Genomic DNA, 16,536 nt, shown 5'->3' with positions numbered 1-16,536 from the left:
ATAATGAATATACAATGAAAACAATGATTATATTCCTGGGATACACATTCAAAGCCCTGATGCTTAAGTGAATCTGATCACATGAAATTTCAAGTGGAAAATGTGTGCATAGCATTTTTCATTAAGGCTTACAAACAGTGAAACTCATAAATTCAAACCACAAATGTTGACAAAAGAGCTTAATAGGCCTACATGATTCATTTTTCTTGTTCTTCCTAGAGCTTTTACCCACATGGGTACATGAATCAGAAACTTTAACAATGTATCATGATCTGTCTGCTCAAAACTTGAAGAAATTTGTTGCACGTTAAAGTTTGACATCAACCCATAGTCACACTCTTTCTACTGACTTTACTTGAACTTTTGATCTGTGTTTTACTGCCAATGCTTTTCATTGAGCCCCTCTCTCTCTTGTCTGTCAGAGCTGTTCTGCTTGTCATCGCAGACCCAGACTCCATCATTCTCCTCGCTCTCTTCTCTGTGTCGGCCTTGTCCAAAATGTACTCCTGAAACCAAAAAGTTAGTTAAATCAAGCAATGCAAAACATACAGATGAAAAACACCAAACTCATCAGTCAGGAAGTTTTAGTTACCTTCACCATGTCCATCATTGTCAGTACAGTCATGTTCTCTATAGGTCCATATTTTCGTATATAACACTGCTCTGCAAGGTTATTGATGGCCATGAGCAAGCGTCCCACCTCCTCAACCTAGGAGAAAGTGCACATGTGGCAGTCTATCCCAACTCATATGTAAATTAGCGCAGGTTTACTTCCAGCTCATTATCTTGAGTGCATACCCGCTCTCTGGATAGGCCCTGCTCCATCAGCAAGTTAACCTCGGCCTGCTTGTTTTTCTCTTTGAGTGTTTCTAACTCACTCTGAAGTTCAGACAGTTCTTTGTTGGCCATCTGCAAAATAAGAAAAAAAAAAAAAAAACATTCAAGCACTGCCAACTGAAGATATGTTTAACTTGATACCTCACTGTGTCTGACCAGTTTCTTTATGCTGTGCTCCTGTTTCATGGTCTGAAGTCGTCGCTGGCCGTCCTCCACCTCCTGCTCCAGGCGGCCCAGACGCTGCTGCAGCTCCTGGTTGGTGATGGACAGGGTCTCATGACGCCGAATGATGGGCATAACCGAAGATTCAGATCCATTATCAAGGTAAGCTTAAAAAGGTTTTGGTCCGTTATTGCCACCGTGTATTTAAACTGAAAAAAGTTCATGTAAAAGTTTGCTCATGGACAGGTCGGTTTTTAACTCACTGTTGGGGAGATAGTCAAGCGTTTTCATCAGGTAGTCCTCATAGATCTTGTATTTTGTCATTCTCTCTTTTAAAAGTCGCTGTCTGTGAAATGACAAAGACAATGCCGAGGTTAAAAAAACAAAAAAACAAAAGTGAGGGTGATATCCCCAGACCTGATTTACATTCCTCACCTCGCCCGAAGTTGTTTCATTTGTTCTGTCAGATCTTTTATCTCTCTCTGCTTCAAGATGTTCTGCTCCCGTGCAGCTTCATACTTCTTCAGGGCTCTGCATCGCTTCACTTCATTTTCAGCTACAAACTTCTCAAATTTCATCGCCCTCTCTTTAGTCTGGGTAAAAACACAAAAACCCCAAGAATGTAAGTATTGGAACAATGTTGGGTTTAATGTCAGGTAGGTAGCATCGATGGCTGTCTGATATCTACTCCGTTGTTACACTGGAACAGAAGCAGGTTCAGGAGCACACCTTGGGGTTTCAACTCACTTGCTGGTGTTTTATCTCCAGTTCAGACCTCCTCAGTGCCAGAGCCTCCACACAGCTCTTAAACTCTTGTCGTTTGAGTGCCAGTAGCCTGTCCACCTCGTCCAACTCGGCCTGTTTCTTCAGAACCAGGGTCTTTTGCAAAGTGTTGACTCCTGCCTCAAGGACTCTGCTAGGAGTCTACAAATAAAACACAGCCAGCACAAACACTGAAACCCTTCCAGTGTGCTAAAATAAGCAAGCAAACTTTATTTATGTAGCCTACAACTTCTCCCTACATGGAAGGGGAGGGAAAGAGAGACGATATGACAATATCTATAAAATAAAATACAGAATTAAAGATTAGATCAAAAGCTGAGAACATATAGGATTGCAGTTGCACCTTCTCTATGATGATAAAATAACAAAAAAATAACCACATAAAACTATCTTTAAAATGACAACAGTTTACAAAACTCTCTGTATGAGAGAGTCTCACCTCTGTTACAACCGGGATGTGATGGACATCTTTCTCCTCTCTGTGTCTGAAGAGACAACAGCAACAAAACTATTTAGTCAGGGTGAGTTAGAATAACAGACAGTGGACATGTCGTCCATTGTGTAGCTGGGCCTAACTTACCTGGTGTCTTCCGGCTGCGTTACGAAAATGTTTCTCATCCGGTGCTCCACTTTGAGCTGCAGACGCTCTCTGTTGTCTAAGAACGGGAGAGGAGACGTCGTCATGATTTTTTTTTTTTTTTTTTTTTTTTTTTAGTCCGTGTACTTGTGCAGGAATCCTGGTGAGCAAACAAGACTCCTGCAGTTATTCCACGTTCAGACGATCAGAAAAGAGACGATGGAGGCTCCTTCCCGGATGTTTTCCTTACATTTGTGTAGCGGTTGCCTGGAAACCGCAGACGAGACAACTGGGAATGCGCCGGGATCGTTTCCCCGTTGTCATGGCAACAGCCCGGGGGAGGGAGGGGGAGAGGGAGGGGGGGGGGGGGGCTGAATGGATAGAGAGGCGGATGGAAATGAGCTCGTGAAGGCCGAGAGGAGGCGTCCACGAGGAGGAAGAGCGCCCACTCCACTCCTAATTACCGCGAGACGTGGGTCGAGTCTCTCCACTAACTGCTGGGAAGTCTGGGATGTTATCTGGGATGTTGTAGCCCAGTTCTGCTACACTTGATACATTCACAGATGTGGAAATGAAAAGAAAAATAAAATGCGGACAAATGTAAAGAAATGCAAATAAATAAATACAGCTGCATTGTCAAAGTGCAGACCAGAGCATACAAACGAATTATTACAGACTTTATTAACAGTCTGACCATAGACTGTATAAAGGTCTGACACTGCAATAGGCCTACATATCCTACAGTACATGGGTTGCAGTGTCAGACCTTTTTATATACTTTTACACTTTTATGCTTTTATATACACTTTTTTTAAAATATATATATAGGTCAACGTATGTGCCATATACTTTGGGCACAGGATTTTTCACCCCCAAAAAATCATTGAAATGAATGTCTGGAATATGTGCAAATTTCTGAAATTTAAAAGTAGGACTCTTATACACGGTGGGCCTAAAAGAGCTCAACTCACTGCAACCTAAGAAACGTATGCAAAGACACAAACGGGCTACAGAGGTAGAAAACATTTTCATCAATTTTGATGACAGAATGACGATCATTCAACACCTGCAGTGCAAAGACACAAATGCGCTTCAAGTGTTGTAAACCCAGTGTATCTGAGGGCATAAAAAGATGTTTATAGTACATAGTATACTTGAAATAATATCTGAATAATGCAATATTGAGGCTATACAACACCACTAATGAGTGGCCATATAACTTTGAACTTACTCTGAATTAGCTTAGTCTTTATCATCAGTTTTGCAGCAAATGTTGTTAAATCTTTTTTAAGTTGTTCTAAATTTGTAGTCTCTTTGTTTCCTTGCATGTGTTTCCTTAAGTTGCAGTGCATTGAGCTCTCAGTGACCCCGTACTTAGGTCAAAGAAGTTCATTCTCAGTGTGTGCGTGCAGCAGAAGTTTCAGAGTTCCACAAAAGTTGCACCGTCGTCGACCATAACTGGTTTCACAACCGTTTGTGACATCACATTGTCAAAATGTGCATATAGGCCGGTCTGCAGAATGTGTGACAGTCACACGTCAAGTAAAATCACAACAAACACAACTGAGTGCAGAGGAGCTGGAAGAGGAGGCTACCTTTAGAGCAGCCTTCTTGATTAAATAGACCCTTTTAATGGTAGATATTTCATCGTGTCTTTGCAGGAAAACCACAGGCTTAACCAATAAGAGCTGCACTTTCAGCTTTTTAGTTTCAGCTCCAGGGTGAGTGTTTACGCTGACTCACTGGCAGAGCTCACTGATACAGTTCCATGGAGCAGAGCGAACATTAACGCTATTAATTACACACAAGGTTTTCACGCTATGACCAGTCAAAATATCAGCTCATTCCTGGACCCTAATTTAATGCATGGTAAGTGCTTCTCTGTGTTTTTATAACATTAGCAGTGATCAAAGTATGAGTCATCTTACGCAGCCTAGTTAAATAACCAAACTTGTTTTGGGTAAAATGTGAGGCTCCTCAGACATTTGGAAACTGCCTCAGTGCCAAGTTCCTCCACCTGTGAATATACACTGAAGGACTGGTTTGTGTCACAGCTAGTTTAAATGCAGGAAGCTTTTTACACACTTCCGAAGAAGTGATTGCGAAACGAAAATCAGCTGTCATTGTTCTGCTGTTTTTAAGGAAACAACATTTCACACTTCATCATGTTACAGTGAGAGCTGACACAACAGAGGACTATTAGGCAGAGATATTCTTGTTGTAAAGGAGGCTCAACACATTTGTAAAGCAGCTGCTGTGAATGAAGATCAGGAACTCTGTCACCTGGTAAGTTGCAGCTTTTAAATATAGGCCGGATGCTTTTTTTTAATGAACAGTGAAAACAAAAAGATTATTCTTTGTCAACATCTCATTCTCGTATTGAGAAAATAAACTGTAACTGCAGCTTTATGTGTTATTGCAATGCCATTTCTCTGGTGCATAACTCTCTGTAACACTACACACGACCTCACATCAGCGTTGCCTCTGGAGCAGCAGAGTCAAGTTGAACCGATGAACCACGGTTGAACATGCCCTTAAAAGGCATCTCTCCTCATAGCCTGAGGCTGCTCTCTGTCTGCTGCTGCACACTTTAGCTCTTTCAAACTGGCTTTGTCTCTAATGCATACAGTATGACTTTACATAATGTTGGTATTAGAGCCTATTGTGCGTGTTGCTGTAACATAATTTGTTTGTCGGGCTTTGCCAACCAGCTTTAGTCGCTGCCATTAATGTTTTGAATCCTTTGTTTACCGAATCATCAGCCTCATCCCGGGTCTGTGGAGAAGACAGCAGCACTATTGGAGATCCTGGTCCTCAGGCACAGATCTTCTCCTGTGATGCTCACGGTCAGCAGGTCCAGGTCTCTTTACCAGAGACTCAACAATGATATCAAAGACAGGCTGGCTCTCTACTCCTTGACTCTCTACTCCGCAGACTACACAACAATCAACTTGCTCAGGTAAGGAGATGTGATCATAATCTTTTATAAAGCAATGCACATGCCTTGAGATTTTCAATTGTAAATACAGGAGTTAGGGGGATAAGGGACGTCAGGGTTATGGTATGGTTATTTTTGTGAGAGGATTTACGTATGTGTCATTCTTTGGCAGAATAATTTACACAAACTGTTAACTCCAAAGACATACAAACTTACTCTAGATGTGAAATGAGACTGAACGATATCCAATAATAGGGAGACATAGGAGTGCCATTAAAAAAAGAAAAAGAAAAAATATGTAAAAGAGTGAGAAAATAACTGTAATTTTGGAAAGGGTAAGAATATGTAAATAAAAATGTGCATTTAAACCAAAACCAAAAGAATGCTTACCTTCTGCTTTTGGTTTTACTATATTGCGCTATCTTTCCATATTTTTTTTATCTACTTATATATTCTTTTATCAATTCCTGTTTATATGTCCACATTTATAGTCTCATTCTTCAATAGATTCATTACTTTTTGTGGCACTCCTGTGACTCCATATAATGTAGAGCAAAACCACTGGATGAAGCCCACTTGATCATTAAGGTCCCATAAAAGATTTTGAATAATTTAAGAGGGTCTATAAAAGAAAATTATTTCCTGTGAAAAACAGATTAAAGCCTGTCTATCACATTGCCATTTGAGAAATAAAGTTTGTAGTTTTCATACAGGTGAGAAAGAGGGGGAAATATATCATTACTCTAACCTACACACGTCATGATGTTTAGTCTTTCAGTATAACATGTTGTAATTTGAGGTAGGCCACATTGTGTAATATTTGAATATCAGCAACCAACTCTCTCTAGCTACTTGTGAACTTTATATAGGCCAAGTTTGGACTTTCTAAAAGCTGATGAGTAATTTACTTTCTACATTTCCTTAAACTAAAACAACCATACACATTTGTTCCTGCCCAGCTGAATGTTTTCTGTGCTCATGGTCATTAGGCCTATTATCAGACTCAAACTTAGAAGACGATTGAGGCCACCTGCAATATTTTTTTCCTAAATTCTGAGATTTTAAAATAATTATCAAAAAACAAATTCACATATGACCCTAATCCTCCTTAAACACAAACCTCCTCTTAAAATGATTGTGTTGCTCTGTCACCCATCCTCTTCTATGACCACTAGATGTCGCCTGACAATAAAATGTAGCTGTGGGTCTGATAAACTCAGGTCCATTTTATTGGACAGTCTCAAATGTACATATGGAAGGTTTAGTCTGATTATGTAGTTTTTAAGACAACACAGTTGTATGAATAGGCTACATTTTGTAGTAATTGATCGATCAGGAGCCCTAACCCTAAAATTGAAGGACTATGAACACTTGCTGTGAACACGTACAGTATCAGCACACAGCTTAGCTGCCTACTAATAAATTCAACATTGACAAAGTGAGCTGTGAGACCCCTGAAATTTGTGATTCTTTTATCAAGCCATATGTGTTTGACATGTTTTACATTGTCTCTGACGCTGTAGCGTTTTCCTCCATATTCCCCTTTAAGATTAATGCGTCTTTACAACCTGCTTATTTAAATTGGAAAGCAGCCAATGAAATAAAGGCTGCATGCAAAGGCAGATCTGGGGGCTTGGGCTGCATTATCTCTGAGTGAGTGCCGTTCGCCTTATCTCTGGATGTCCCAGTCTCTTGACATATATGGATAAAGCCGTCACCCTGCCGCCTGACAATACGCTCCCAAAATAATCTGAGGGAGCACAGCTGAGCCCCGCGCCGAGCGCCGCTCCTCCTCCTCCTCCTCCGCCGCCGCCGCCGCGCCGTGTGTGGAAACACTGTCCGTGAAATCTTCCATCAGTAATGACGAAATTCTGCTATTCTGAATACTTATCTCAGTTTCGTAACGCCGGAGGTAAATGCAATAATGTTGTGTCGCGACTGCGAGGGGGAGACGCGGGGAGAGGAGCCGGTCAGAGCGACGTAACGTCAGAGCCGGAGTGAGTGTGTTCATTGTTGCTGTTTTGACACACACGCACCATGTGTTTCTACATGTGTGGAGGTCTTCTGTGTAAATAGAGGAGAGTACGAGCGAGTCTGATGTATTCTTCATTAGTTATATAACTAGGCTGCTTATAACAATTACGACTGCTTATTTACATTGAATGAAACCGTAGAAACGAAGCTAGATTTTAAAGATTAAGGTCCATTGTTGTGTGAAAACATCTCTTACACATCGAGGTCTGTCTAGATTTATGCTATACACTCCACTGCATTGAGTCAATTAAAGCGTCCCCCCCCCCCCCCCCCCCCTGTCTATCTGTCATTTAAAGGGATGTTGACCCAGTGGTCTCTGCCATTAGGAGAGGGGATGTGGAGGCTGTTAATGATTTGGCAGCATCCGCTCCTCACAGCCTGCTGAAGGAGAACAAAGATGGGTGGACACCTCTGCATGATGCTGCCTTCTGTGGACAGGCTGAGTGCTTGAAGATCCTGATAAGGGGTATGACACTGAAGGCATAATTGTTTTAAACAGTACATTAGTTCATTCACAGGTTTGTGTTGTGTGTGTTGTAATGAAGGAGGGAAACATTGAGGAATCTTATTCTAAGAGATGTTTTGGTGCATTGTTTGCACATTCTTGAGATGCTAAATGAGTCACCCAACTGGTTTGTGTGGTAATTATATTTTCTGCTCCAGTCCATCCAGGTTCAGTTGACAAGCGTACCTTACAGGAGCAGACCGCTTTGCTGCTCGCTGTGTCATGTGAACATTTGTCGTGTGTGCGGTGCCTTCTGGAGGCCGGCGCTGACCCCGACATCAGCAGCAAGAACAAAGAAACCCCTTTGTACAAAGGTACAGCTGTGAAACCAATTGTACACAACACAAGTGTGGGTAACCATAGACGTGCGAGCTACCGGGCAGAAATGACAGTCTCTTGTTGTGTCTCTGAAGCATGTGAGTCGGAGAATGTGGACATGGTGCAGCTCATTCTCTCCCACGGGGCCACTGTGAACCAGCGGTGTGGTCAGGGCTGGACGGCCCTCCATGAAGCCGTATCCAGGGACAACACAGACATCTGTGAGATACTCATAAGAGCTGGGGCTGCAATCAATCCAGCCAATACCTACAGCATCACTCCGCTCACTGTAGCAGCTCAGCAAGGACAGATGAGGGCACTGTGCTACCTGATTAGAAAAGGTACTTTTCTGCACAAAATTCACCTACTTTTCACATTTCTGACTCCCATTTAAAGGTCATAAATAAAGAATCCTTTTCTGTAGGTGCAAACGTGAACATGCAGACGTGTGATGGTGTCACAGCCCTGCATGAGGCCAGTAAAAATGGCCACAAGGAAATCATAGCAGTGCTGTTGGCCAAAAACGCAGATGCCAACAAAGCCACCAGCTCAGGACTGCTGCCTCTACACATCGCTGCCCAGTACGGACACCACGAGTAAGTGGAGTTACTACAACTTGTTAATGAATTACTATAATAAATGAAAACATTACAGACCTACCCCTTGTATTGTAATACACGTGTGTTTCTCATGTACAGTAGATGATTAACTTAAATAGTGTTATGTTAAGAGATACAGGAATTCCTCTGCATTTTTCATTAACATTTTAACTTTTGTGTTGAGGGTTGTGTCCCTGCTTGTGTCAGTGACGAGTCGCGCCAGGCTCCGGCACAGTTGGATCAGCCCCCTCCACCTGGCAGCAGAGCACGACAGACACGCAGTGGCAGCTGTGCTTCTGAAGACAGGTGCAGATGTAAACGCCACGCTGGCCCATAGTCAGTCCATCCAGTATGCTGATCGGCGCTCTACAGCCCTCTACTTCGCCATCGCCAACGGCAGCACCGAGACAGCAGAGGTGCTGTTGAACGCCGGCGCCAGCGTGAGCCTGGACCCCATCAGTCCTCTGCTGATGGCCGTACGTCAGGGCTGCGTCAGCACCGTGTCTTCACTGCTGGACAGAGGGGCCGACGTCGACGCCAAAATCCCGTCTTACGCCACGACGTTCCCCGCTGTTATCGCACTTTGCATGAACAATCTGCCTCTACTCAAATGCCTTTTGGACAATGGCTGCGATGCCCGTTCCTGCTTCACCTGTACGTACTGCAGCGCCCCTCACCCATCTTCAGCAGGATCCCATATAAGAACTGTTGGCAGCAATGGATATGTTTTACAGAATGACAGTATGCTTCCTTTAACCTGCTGTGAGCCAACGGAAAGAGCAACACAGGTGTGACAATAAGCAAAGACAGTCTCACGTATTTCATAATAACTGAAAATACCTGTGTTTCTTTTATGTAATTAAGTTTTATCTGAATTTCTCTCACAGTTCTGCGAGTGGATCTCAACACCAGTTATGTGTAAATGGGCCGGGCCGATCATAGACTTACTACTGGAGCATGTTGGTCAAGTTCAACTGTGCAGCAAACTCACAGAGCTACTAGACAGCCGAGAAGAATGGCTCTCTGTGAAGAGGAAGTCGCGTGCGTGCCAAATCTTTACTTATCACTTTCTTACTTCCTTATATATCTCATAATGCAAATATGTCTCCTTCCACTCTGTCTTTCACTTCCTCACATTTGCACATATTTGGTCTTCAAACATGCAACTGACAAGTCGTCTTCATCTTATCTTTTTGTCTACAGTGTCACCTCGTCCGCTGCAGCATCTCTGCAGATTAAGCATTCGGAACCAAATGGGCAGACACGGACTGAAATCTCTCACAAGCCTACCTCTGCCGGACAGAGTGGTCCGTTACCTGAGGCTGGCTGACTGACGGACTTTAAGATGAACTTCAAACAGTTTGCGAATGAGGGATGTGGCTAAATTTGTTCTTCTTTTTTTAGTCATGTGATACCTTGAATCTGTACATGTCCCCTCAGAAATGATTCTCTATCTATAAAATATCTATTTATAGCATGGGTGATGTGACAGTAAGGCTCTTTAATCTGTCCCGTAGAGAAACCATCTATGAAAGTTAAAAATGATCTAATGCCCGAGGGATTTCTTCAGGGAAGTTGAATCGTTTATTTAAAAATAAAAAGTCATTGTTTCAACTGTGCCTAATGACAAACAAAAAGCAAAATCTATGCCCCACATTCTATTCTCATAGTTGAAAGAGGAAACTAAAACAGGATGCTTTCATTCATTTGCATGGCTTCTTCCTACCTTACAAAGAACAGGCGGTATCTGTAGAAATCTAAAAGTAGAAACCTTTTTAACTTACTGTCAATTTTCAGACACCTGATGGCAACATACTGGCATCAAAGTGAAGCTGATGAAGTTATTCTGCAAGTGCAATTTTGTCCCTCAGATTTAAACAATAAAAATAGATGAATCATTCCAATAAGTGCTTTAAGGAAGAGTCTCGTGTTCAAATGCTGGAAAGGAATAAAAAAAAAAGGATAATAATTAGTCCTATTTACATTTTTTTCTTTTCATGTGTGAGTAATTAGATGAATCCAAACACGCTGAAGATCGGTGACTGCACGGTGGGTTTGGTGGGGATGGGTTTGACCACAACATGTGTGTGGAGTTTCTGTCCATAGGGATGCTCTGGTCTCTCTGTCTCAGTCCCTGCTGCCTTGCTCCACAGCCCCACGGGCGGATGGGGGACAACAATGTGACTGTGGAGGACCTGGTGTCCGTGGTACTGGAAGGGGCAGCAGCCGCACACGCTCATACAGTGATGAGAGGTCAGGTCCAGTTTAAGAGTCTCTTTGTCCGCAGTGCTGCGCCGACCGGACGCAGACAGCGTGGCCTTTGCATCGTTACCATAACTCCTTTTCCTCTTTTCATTCTCACCGCCCTCGGATGTGGCCGCGGGGCTCCTTTTCAATCCTAAATGTGAGTGCTCCCTCTTAGTTTGGGTCAGCTTGGGTTCCTCCCAAAACGAGGCTGGTAGCTGGCGTTTCCTCATAGGCACCTGCTCCACTGCGCTGCCCGCGTTCTCCACATCTGGCGCATCCGAGCTGGCCTTTCCCGCGACCTTCACACTCTGGTGAACAGTTCCCACCGGTCTGCCGCCGCATCCGTACTCGGCGGGGGTCCTGTGCGTGTGGCATCTTGGCACCCTGGAGTACTTCTGCGAGAACCGCTTGAGTTGTTTCTGCAGATATTTCCTGTGATCCACGGAGCGTCTGCACGGAGCAGACTTATCCAGGGCCGCCTTGATGTCACTGGATGCCAAATTTACAAAATTCAGCAGCGTTTTGACCTCGCTGTCTGCATTTGCCATTTTTGCCAAAACTTTATGAAATCAGTCCATGTTAGAGCTTGGTGGCCACCATCAAGATCTAAAAGAAAAACAGAAAATCAGGCTTTGCATAACGCACAGTATAAATCCTATAGGCCTACATTGATTGCAATGCATCTTAATTTATACAGCCTAATATTGATTAATAACCCTTTACTCACCTCTTTTGGATGGGTCCAGACTGTAGAGCGGCAGTCCGAGCACAGACCTCTCTCCAGGCTGCAGTAGGAGCACTTCAACAAGTTGAATGAATATAAACTCCTTGTAGTTATGGTGCTTTCCTTGAACCAATCAGCGACCCCAGGCCCCTCACAAAGCACCCCAATCAGCCTCCAAGCGCCCTGCTATCGAATTCTTCACCATTGCAAATTGTTGTCATGGAGATTGGTTAAAAGCCGATGAGGGGATGCGATATTTCTCCTACACGGTGATCCCCGCGCGCTGGGCCAAACATCCCCCCAAAGTCCGCAAAAAAACGAGTCGGGCCACGGAATCTGCCGAAATATGCACGCGCTCTGACTTTATTTTGCAGCAGTTAAAAGTTGAGTTTTTAACATTGATACCCCTCGCACCCTCCCCAAGAGTGATGTCAGCTGTAGGATTTGGTGAGGAGGGGGGGTGGTGGTGGTTGGGGGGGGGGGATCTAAAGAGTGCATAACCATGGAAAGGGGCTTGAACGCTCAAGAATCTTGTCTTTCTGTTTGCCCCCTCAATCGAGCGACACAAAGGCTGAATTACTCATTCAAACCTCGCGGGACAAAGGAAAAGGAGCTGGATAGCACTCCTGCATTTGTAGTCAAACATTTAGAGACTTAAATCGAGTCGTCATGAAGGAGAAAGAGTCGGACAAAGCCCATAGAATTGCCATCAGCAAACATTTTCCTGTGTCATATTATGGGGTCTCCATGGCTCCCTCTGGCCCGCGGACAATAGCACAAGTTTGCACACTCGAATACTGTCACCCTGCCAACGGCAACAAGGGCCCAAAACAGGACAATCCTCAGAGAAAGCATGGGCTCCGCGGGGAAGGTTGCAATAGAAGAGGAAAAGGGGAGTTGTGAAATGCTAATTGAGCTTCATCCCCTTATTGAAGTGGAAAGGGAGCACCTATCCCTCCATTGAACTGCTGCAGCAGTGGAATGAGATGTGAGGAAAGTGTTTGTCTGGTAAGTAACACCTCGTGCTTGTGCACTATGCTGCCCTCAGAGCATACACCATGAATCACTCTTGCACCAGGACACTGAATTTTCTTTAAAAAACAACAACTGCAGTCTATATCAAGGCTACAGACCATTTATTTAGAGTGAAGTGCTGGCTTCATGATTGATTGCCTCATTCACTCAGTTTGGGGCTGTCTGAGGAGGAGCGCTGCAGGTCTATATGTGCTCTGGCTGGTCTATCTTTTAAGGCGGTGCATCCCTCTTGTTCTGGAGAGGCAGTGGGACCCTATTGTCCTCCTCTCTTCTTCTTCCCTTCACCTCTCTGTTCAGCTGAAAAGGCCAATTAACAATGGGGCTCCCCCACCCTCCCTTGGCCTGTCACCCCACTCCTGTGCTTTTGAAGTGAGGAAGAATGAGACGAGGAGAAAGAGGAAGCATAATACCGTCCATAAATCCCACAGTGTGCCCGTGTTCTTGTGCCCCAGACAGGTGGACGAGATGTTTGTCAGTCATTTCAGGCATGTGGTGGTTTGAGCTGATTTATTGGAGCTCTGAACCACACTCAACCAACTGTCACTTTTCACCCATTTCTATATTTACCTATCCACTTTAACCCAGTTTAAGGGGGTCACAGGAATCTGCCTACACACATCATCAATCCACCTAACACAGACAGACGTGCAGACATGCCTACAACCGAGTCCCACTTTAACTGCTGCACCTGTGCACCAAAGATATCTGCAACACTTCACTTGCATATCCCTGCTGCACATGCAAACTTGGCCGCAGCCAGGAAGTGTTTATGGTGTCAAGTGATGTTGCAATGCATCATCACTCATCTGTTTGCATACAGTAACAGCGATCTATAAAGTCCCAGTGGAGCTCTATGGTACCACTGCAACCCGACTCTCTCTGTGCAAGCTCCCTGGAAGAGTCTACATCCATTAGAGAAGGCTTCGATGGTAAGAATAGGTGCCTTTTTTCCCCTGTCACCTGGGTCATTTCTTTGCTCAAAAATAGCTACAATAAGATAAGATAACAGTGTACTGGTCCCCAGAGGGAGAGTACACACAAGAAACAGACCAGAGAAAGATACAAGAAAGATAAAACAGCACAAAGAGCTCAACCACATTGAAATTAAATAATAGCTGTATGTATAGATCCATAAGTAGATCTCTGTATAGGTCAAGTTAATTAGGCCTAGAATAATCAGAGGAGGATTTGTGCTCTGTCTGTAAAACACACTTGTACAAATCCCAGAAAATGGAGGGATTAGTTCAAGAGAATTTCATTTTATCACACCTCACATTAAAAACAAACCACTCCACTCTCAACAGCAGTGTTGTGAGAGATTGTGTGGGCACATAAGTGCTAATCATTTGCACGTCTTCTGGTCATGTGAAAAGATTAACATATCTTTCAGGGAATATGTCTTTAACCCTCAGAGACATTTGAGATTACTATGAGTTTCCTAGGGTGGTAAGAGAAGCTGCATAAAGAAGTCAGGATGACGCTGGTTTCCTGAAAGAAAAAAAACATATAAACACACAAAACATTGACAAGAAGGAACCTGCAACTTTTAAACAATTTACACATCTGTAATAATGAATATCCATTGTAATTCAATACAACCATTCTGCCTACTCTTTACTTTTACACAATTTGTATTGTTCAGATTTTGTTGACATTTCTCAGAAATGTGTAACTTCATTAATATTTATTGCAAAAGTCATATTAATTAATGTAAATCCAAGTCACTACAACACCATCGCTGTGTGCGACCTCAGTGCTAAAATGCATTTCATTAACATTTGCATGATAATGGCAAAATGTTGACTTCAATTACACATCACAGAGTAGGTTTAATGGCAGAACAGTTTGTATTAGATTGTATTAGGTACTGCAGGTGCACCATTTAAAGTGGCCTGAGTGTGTGTGTAAGAGAGATGGAGAGAGAGACGGACAAACCTTTCCCAGAAAATGGAAGACATGGATTACCATCACTCCAAACCAGCGAGGCTGTTATCATATCTGGAAGGTAGAAGTGGATGTAAAGACATTAGAGGGAGAATGTGTTCCTGGTTTGGTTCCCTGTTGGTGCTGCTGTTCTGGCTTTCTCTGGTAAAGCTATTGAGTTAATATAGAAAAAATAATAAAGAATACGGGGGAAAACTATTGCAGTTTCCTTTCATGGAAAGGAAGTGTATGGTTATTAATAATTAATAATCATTGTAGTCTTCTCTTTATCTACTATGCTTCTACTTAGTGGACAGAGATACACAAGGACATTTCTCTGAACTTATAACTACAGAGAACAAGACCTTAGTTTTTTCCCTAGTCAGTAATATATTTACATAGATATTTGTCATGTGTTGTCACTTACTCCCACTAGATGGCAATCTACTTCCACAGTGATAAACCCAAGCTTGACTGTTAGAATAAAGGAGAAATCCAGATAAGGATACATGCAGCTGAGTTAATTTGCTGTGGACATTAATATTCCTGACTTGACAGGTTTTTAAATCTCTCTTTGTTTGATGCATGTAACATTTTGGGTCCTCTGTTTGTTTGCAGAGATGTTGATGATTAGTCTTAGCAAGAATAATAACACTGAAAGACCACAGTAATTTTATTAAGAGCTTCTCTTATCTGAGTTTAAAAGGGCTGTGATGTATGTTGTGGCAGATTGCTGGTTGTTGGAATGAGGTGAGGCAGCAGGAAGGAACCAGGAGGATGTAGTGCTTTCCTCTTGTCAGATAATCGATACCGGGACAGACTGTAGGAGAGGATGGACGAGCTAAACCGCCGGGCGCACTATTCCAAACCCAGGCTTGTTGTGTGCTTGAACAAAACTCTGCATTGTACTGTATGTGCAAATGCAGTTTAACGGCAGCTGGGGATTTTCCACTCTAAAAGTCATCCACAGCTCTTGTGCATGAGCTCACCCCATTACTGCCTGTGAAAAGCTTTTTTGATAGGCAAGAGATGTGATAAATGCTCAGCTGCAACAAAAGGCTGTTGGGCTACATGCTGAATCCATTGATCTTAATCCAAAGTTGTTTGAATAGTTGGCTTAGATGCTGTTTGTGTTATTTGGAATAAGCAGGCTGTGACACAATTGGCTGTCAGTTCTGTTTATTTCAACCACAAGCAATACTTCCAAACAGAGGATAAGTCATACGGGTACAACAAATGATTGTGGATTTATGAAACATGAATAAGCAGAGAGCGACAAACAGGCTGTGCAGCCAGGTTTCAGGCTGTTTAAGCAAAAGGAGCCATGTGGATGTTAGAAAGGAATGAATTACTGAACTGCAGGCTGCATTTTCTGTAAACAGGGTGATTATTTGGCCTGTAAAGTGGGAAAAATAGTGAAAAATATCCTTTCATAGTTGTTTGCTGGCCAAATTAGTGTCTTATTTGTCTAGCCAACAGCCCAGAAACTATAATAAATTCAACTTAAAGATGTGAAAAGCAGCAAATCCCCAACTGAGAGGCTGGAACTGTTGCTAATGCTTGTATTGTATCGTCCTCTTGTGAACTCACTCAGACAATCAGCTTATGGTCACTTAATTATAACCACGATCGATTAAGGTAATATTATTAATAGCCTACTTTAAGCACTGTGTGTGTGTTTGTGTTTTTTTTAATGAATGTGATGGTGTCAAATAACCACTGAGTGTGGATCTAGAGAAAATATTCCTCAGTGTCTGCCTCAGTAGTTATCAATGACAGTGAGATGATTGAGCGCTGAGCCTTTATTGCCACTGTCAGTCAACTGTTTTAGTGACTGTGGATGTCACGTTGGCT

General features: G+C 43.0%; 3 protein-coding genes across 4 annotated transcripts; 1 reads left to right on the top strand and 2 right to left on the bottom strand.

Moving 5' to 3' along the window:
- Positions 1 to 320: 320 nt before the first annotated feature.
- Positions 321 to 2,466, bottom strand: ccdc197 (coiled-coil domain containing 197; the record flags this gene model as incomplete). Its single annotated transcript, XM_083998090.1, has 9 exons — positions 321 to 506; positions 593 to 709; positions 799 to 909; positions 994 to 1,166; positions 1,263 to 1,345; positions 1,435 to 1,592; positions 1,747 to 1,923; positions 2,222 to 2,267; positions 2,363 to 2,466. 9 exons carry the CDS (start codon positions 2,464 to 2,466, stop codon positions 321 to 323), a joined length of 1,155 nt encoding a protein of 384 aa, XP_083854216.1.
- Positions 2,467 to 4,554: 2,088 nt separating this feature from the next.
- LOC311005496 (ankyrin repeat and SOCS box protein 2-like) lies at positions 4,555 to 10,616 on the top strand. 2 transcript variants are annotated; one of them, XM_083997920.1, is made up of 9 exons: positions 4,555 to 4,645; positions 5,122 to 5,318; positions 7,628 to 7,797; positions 7,995 to 8,150; positions 8,250 to 8,495; positions 8,579 to 8,750; positions 8,938 to 9,541; positions 9,641 to 9,794; positions 9,957 to 10,616. In XM_083997920.1, the coding sequence occupies exons 2-9, from the start codon at positions 5,197 to 5,199 to the stop codon at positions 10,085 to 10,087; spliced, it is 1,755 nt and encodes a 584-aa protein (XP_083854046.1). In that variant the 5' UTR covers positions 4,555 to 4,645; positions 5,122 to 5,196; the 3' UTR covers positions 10,088 to 10,616. The 2 variants fall into 2 exon arrangements, with proteins under 2 accessions (XP_083854046.1, XP_083854045.1); XM_083997919.1 differs by lacking the exons at positions 4,555 to 4,645; positions 5,122 to 5,318 and adding an exon at positions 7,107 to 7,294.
- A 146-nt stretch (positions 10,617 to 10,762) lies between these two features.
- On the bottom strand, positions 10,763 to 11,548 carry LOC311005390 (protein FAM181A-like; the record flags this gene model as incomplete). Its single annotated transcript, XM_083997779.1, has 1 exon — positions 10,763 to 11,548. One exon carries the CDS (start codon positions 11,546 to 11,548, stop codon positions 10,763 to 10,765), a length of 786 nt encoding a protein of 261 aa, XP_083853905.1.
- Positions 11,549 to 16,536: the final 4,988 nt, after the last annotated feature.

The sequence above is a fragment of the Trachurus trachurus genome (assembly GCF_905171665.1).
Source record: "Trachurus trachurus genome assembly, chromosome: 22".
Taxonomy (NCBI): Eukaryota; Metazoa; Chordata; class Actinopteri; order Carangiformes; family Carangidae; genus Trachurus; species Trachurus trachurus.
This window is presented reverse-complemented; position numbering and strand designations above follow the sequence as displayed.

Bases quoted from the DNA above. Each gene is read 5' to 3' on its own strand.
- LOC311005496 (XM_083997919.1), top strand. From the start codon at position 7,158: ATGACGAAATTCTGCTATTCTGAATACTTATCTCAGTTTCGTAACGCC. The intron at 8,151-8,249 runs GTACAGCTGTGA...GTGTCTCTGAAG, and splicing joins AGAAACCCCTTTGTACAAAG to CATGTGAGTCGGAGAATGTG. The intron at 9,542-9,640 runs GTGTGACAATAA...TTTCTCTCACAG, and splicing joins CAACGGAAAGAGCAACACAG to TTCTGCGAGTGGATCTCAAC.